Source organism: Gigantopelta aegis, chromosome 13 (genome assembly GCF_016097555.1).
Source record: "Gigantopelta aegis isolate Gae_Host chromosome 13, Gae_host_genome, whole genome shotgun sequence".
Lineage (NCBI taxonomy): Eukaryota > Metazoa > Mollusca > Gastropoda > Neomphalida > Peltospiridae > Gigantopelta > Gigantopelta aegis.
In genome coordinates, this window is record NC_054711.1 from 4,846,816 (window position 1) to 4,849,596 (window position 2,781).

At 46.4% G+C, this 2,781-nt stretch overlaps 1 protein-coding gene across 1 annotated transcript; it reads right to left on the reverse strand.

The window, feature by feature from the left end:
* Positions 1-861: 861 nt before the first annotated feature.
* Positions 862-1,512, reverse strand: LOC121387635 (proline-rich receptor-like protein kinase PERK2). The gene has a single exon (XM_041518807.1). The coding sequence runs from the start codon at positions 1,510-1,512 to the stop codon at positions 862-864; it is 651 nt and encodes a 216-aa protein (XP_041374741.1).
* Between the last annotated feature and the right edge of the window lie 1,269 nt (positions 1,513-2,781).

A 2,781-nucleotide genomic window follows, 5' to 3' on the forward strand; every position in this document is an offset into this window, starting at 1 on the left:
ATTGGAACTTTTCGTGGGTGGCTGAAAGTTACTTAATGTTTTATTGTCTACAAAAGCGCTGACGTGCCAATCAGCCATAGCCTTCCTACCATTCTAATCCAATCCAATATATATTTACATGCTCATATACCACGAAGGTTTCAAGCATGTCTGTCCTGGGCATAATCTCTGGCCTTTGCCAGTGACTAAGTCCAGGACAGAAAAGGGTGGGGGATAAGTTTGAAGTGGGCAGATTTTGGAATAAGAATTTAGTTGTGTCCAGCGACTGCGCGGACCGACTAGTAGACACCGAAAATGGGCCGTGTTCTGACTGGCTGAATTTCGATTCCTTCGGGTCTAACTAGAAAAAGCTAAAGTCTACGGAGAATAACAGCACCTAACATCATGTCCGGACTAAGAATTTAAACCCAAAAATAAGTTTGACTGCTCGGCCAAAAAGGTTTTAAGGTGATTTGAGCAATTGAACGGGCGCCAAAGTAAATTGCGTTGGACTATTTATAAAAAAATAAACATAAAGATTTTGAAACTCGATCGAAAAAGTTTAAAGTCCAACTAAGCCCAAAAAAGGAGGATACCTGTCCTAGGTAAGGTTGTACTACTTCGGGGAGCCTGGAGTGTCTCGGAGCGACGGCAGCTTTTCACTGATCTGGTGTAGATGTTGTACCACCTTGGAATAGTCGGGGCCGCAGACCGCTTGTAACATCCTGTGGATCGTTCTGTTGTCGAGTTGAGCAAACAGGATGCACTGTCTGTAGGTCTGGTCCCTTCGGTGCGTAACGACTATTCCCTTGGTTTCATTGAAGATCTTGATATGAAGCTCGTAGCTGCTGCCGTCCTCCATGGTCTTCCAGTGGTGTTGGTTCAAAAAACCTCCCGAAGTAGTTCTGGTTTCTGCGTGTCCCCCTGTATGTACTGATGGAGATGACGACGAAGTCCACTGATGGCAATGGTCCATTCGTCGTCAACAGGGGGAGCGGATTCCGGCGGCGGCTTGGTCTTGGCTGGCTGGGTGGTCGGTGATGTTGCCTTCCTTTTTGTCGCCGGAACAACAAGTCCAAGTGGCGACTCGACGGGAACGGTCGTTGTTGACCGCTTCACCGGAGTCGTCGTCTTTGGGGTGGAGGTTGAAGTAGGTGGTGGCACACTCGTCCGTTTGAATCTGACGATCTCCTGGGTGGTGTACGGCCGTTCCGGGGATGCGGGCTCCACAAGTGGTTGCTTCCTCTCCGGAGGACTCGGTGGGGGCGGTATCACAGGAGGGAGCGCCACTGGCGGTTGAGCCACCAGCTTTGTCCCCCCCTGGGCCTTCCCTGGCACCGGTTTCTTCCTTCTTCTTCCTCTTCCAGTCCCCCCTTTCCGTTTCTGTGGAGGCGGGTCACCATACACCAAAGTCACGGTCGCCCGTGACCCGGTATACGTGACCCGGAACTCCAACATCGGGCCGAAGCTGGCAATCAGTCCCCCCAGGTGGGGGGGCATCTCGAGAGCGCACGTTGACACGTCCACCTTCATCGAAGGACAGCTGGAGAAAAAAGTCCTACCATTCTAATCAGTTTCCTCCGGGGAATCACGTGACTAGTGAGCGGGAAGATATTCTCCAACCTTGGCTTGCCATCGTCCCGAGAGGGGGCGGTGTCGTTTTTTTCGGAACGCAACATGCCACTGCGCATGACCGCAGGTGGTAAAGGCTAGGAATGTCCATAAATAATTAAAGCTATCGGTGGAAGGCCAGACGAAACGATAATAAATTTGCGTGCGAAACATGCATTCTGGCATGCGAAACGGCTCGGCGTAGGTGCATTGTATATTCGGTGTGTTACTAATTTTGTCGCGATTAATTATGCATGGCTCGGAAAAGACTTTGCAATTGATATATGAGAGTCTGTAGTTGACGGTTGACGTTTCTGTTTTGTGTTTTGGAAGTCTAGATATTCTTTCTCCAAAATAAGCCACTCAGAAAGAAAAAAAGAAAGAAATGTTTTATTTAACGACGCACTCAACACATTTTATTTACGGTTATATGGCGTTAGACATATGGTTAAGGACCACACAGATATTGAAGAAGAAAACCCGCTGTCGCTACTTAATGGGCTACTCTTTTTGATTAGCAGAAAGGGATCTTTTATATGCACCATCCCATAGACAGGATAGCACATACCACAGCCTTTGATATACCAGTCGTGGTGCACTGGCTGGAGCGAGCAATAGTCCAATGGGCCCACTGACGAGGATCGATCCCAAACAGACCGCGCATCAAGCGAGCGCATTACCACTGGGCTACGTCTCGCCCTGGGTTTTGGAAGCCTGGATATTCTTTCTCCATAACAAGCCAACCAGAGGCGAATCTTTTGAAAGTAATATCACATTGCAACATTTACAACTATATTCAAGAGCAATTTATGTATTAAGCTGTTCATGTACGATTCAATTAATTGTTATTCATTCACTTGACATGTATGCAATAACTTAGTTATTAATTAACTAGGGTTTAGCAATCAGACTAATTAGACACTATAGATTTTAATTCTTGCCCCCAGCTTAACAGCTAAAGACTATCACCCATGGCAATCACGTGTCAACAAACATATGTATCTTATAGAAGGAGATAGAAGTGGTAGCATTACATTTTATAATGCAAACGGCACAAGCCTTATTGATTACTTACTTGTTAGTGATTCCTTGTTAAGACAAATTCAAGAATTCAAGTCAGGCATATTTAACTGTTTCGCAGACCATTCACCAGTTAGTTTTAAAATAACCCATTTACTTAACCATACCATT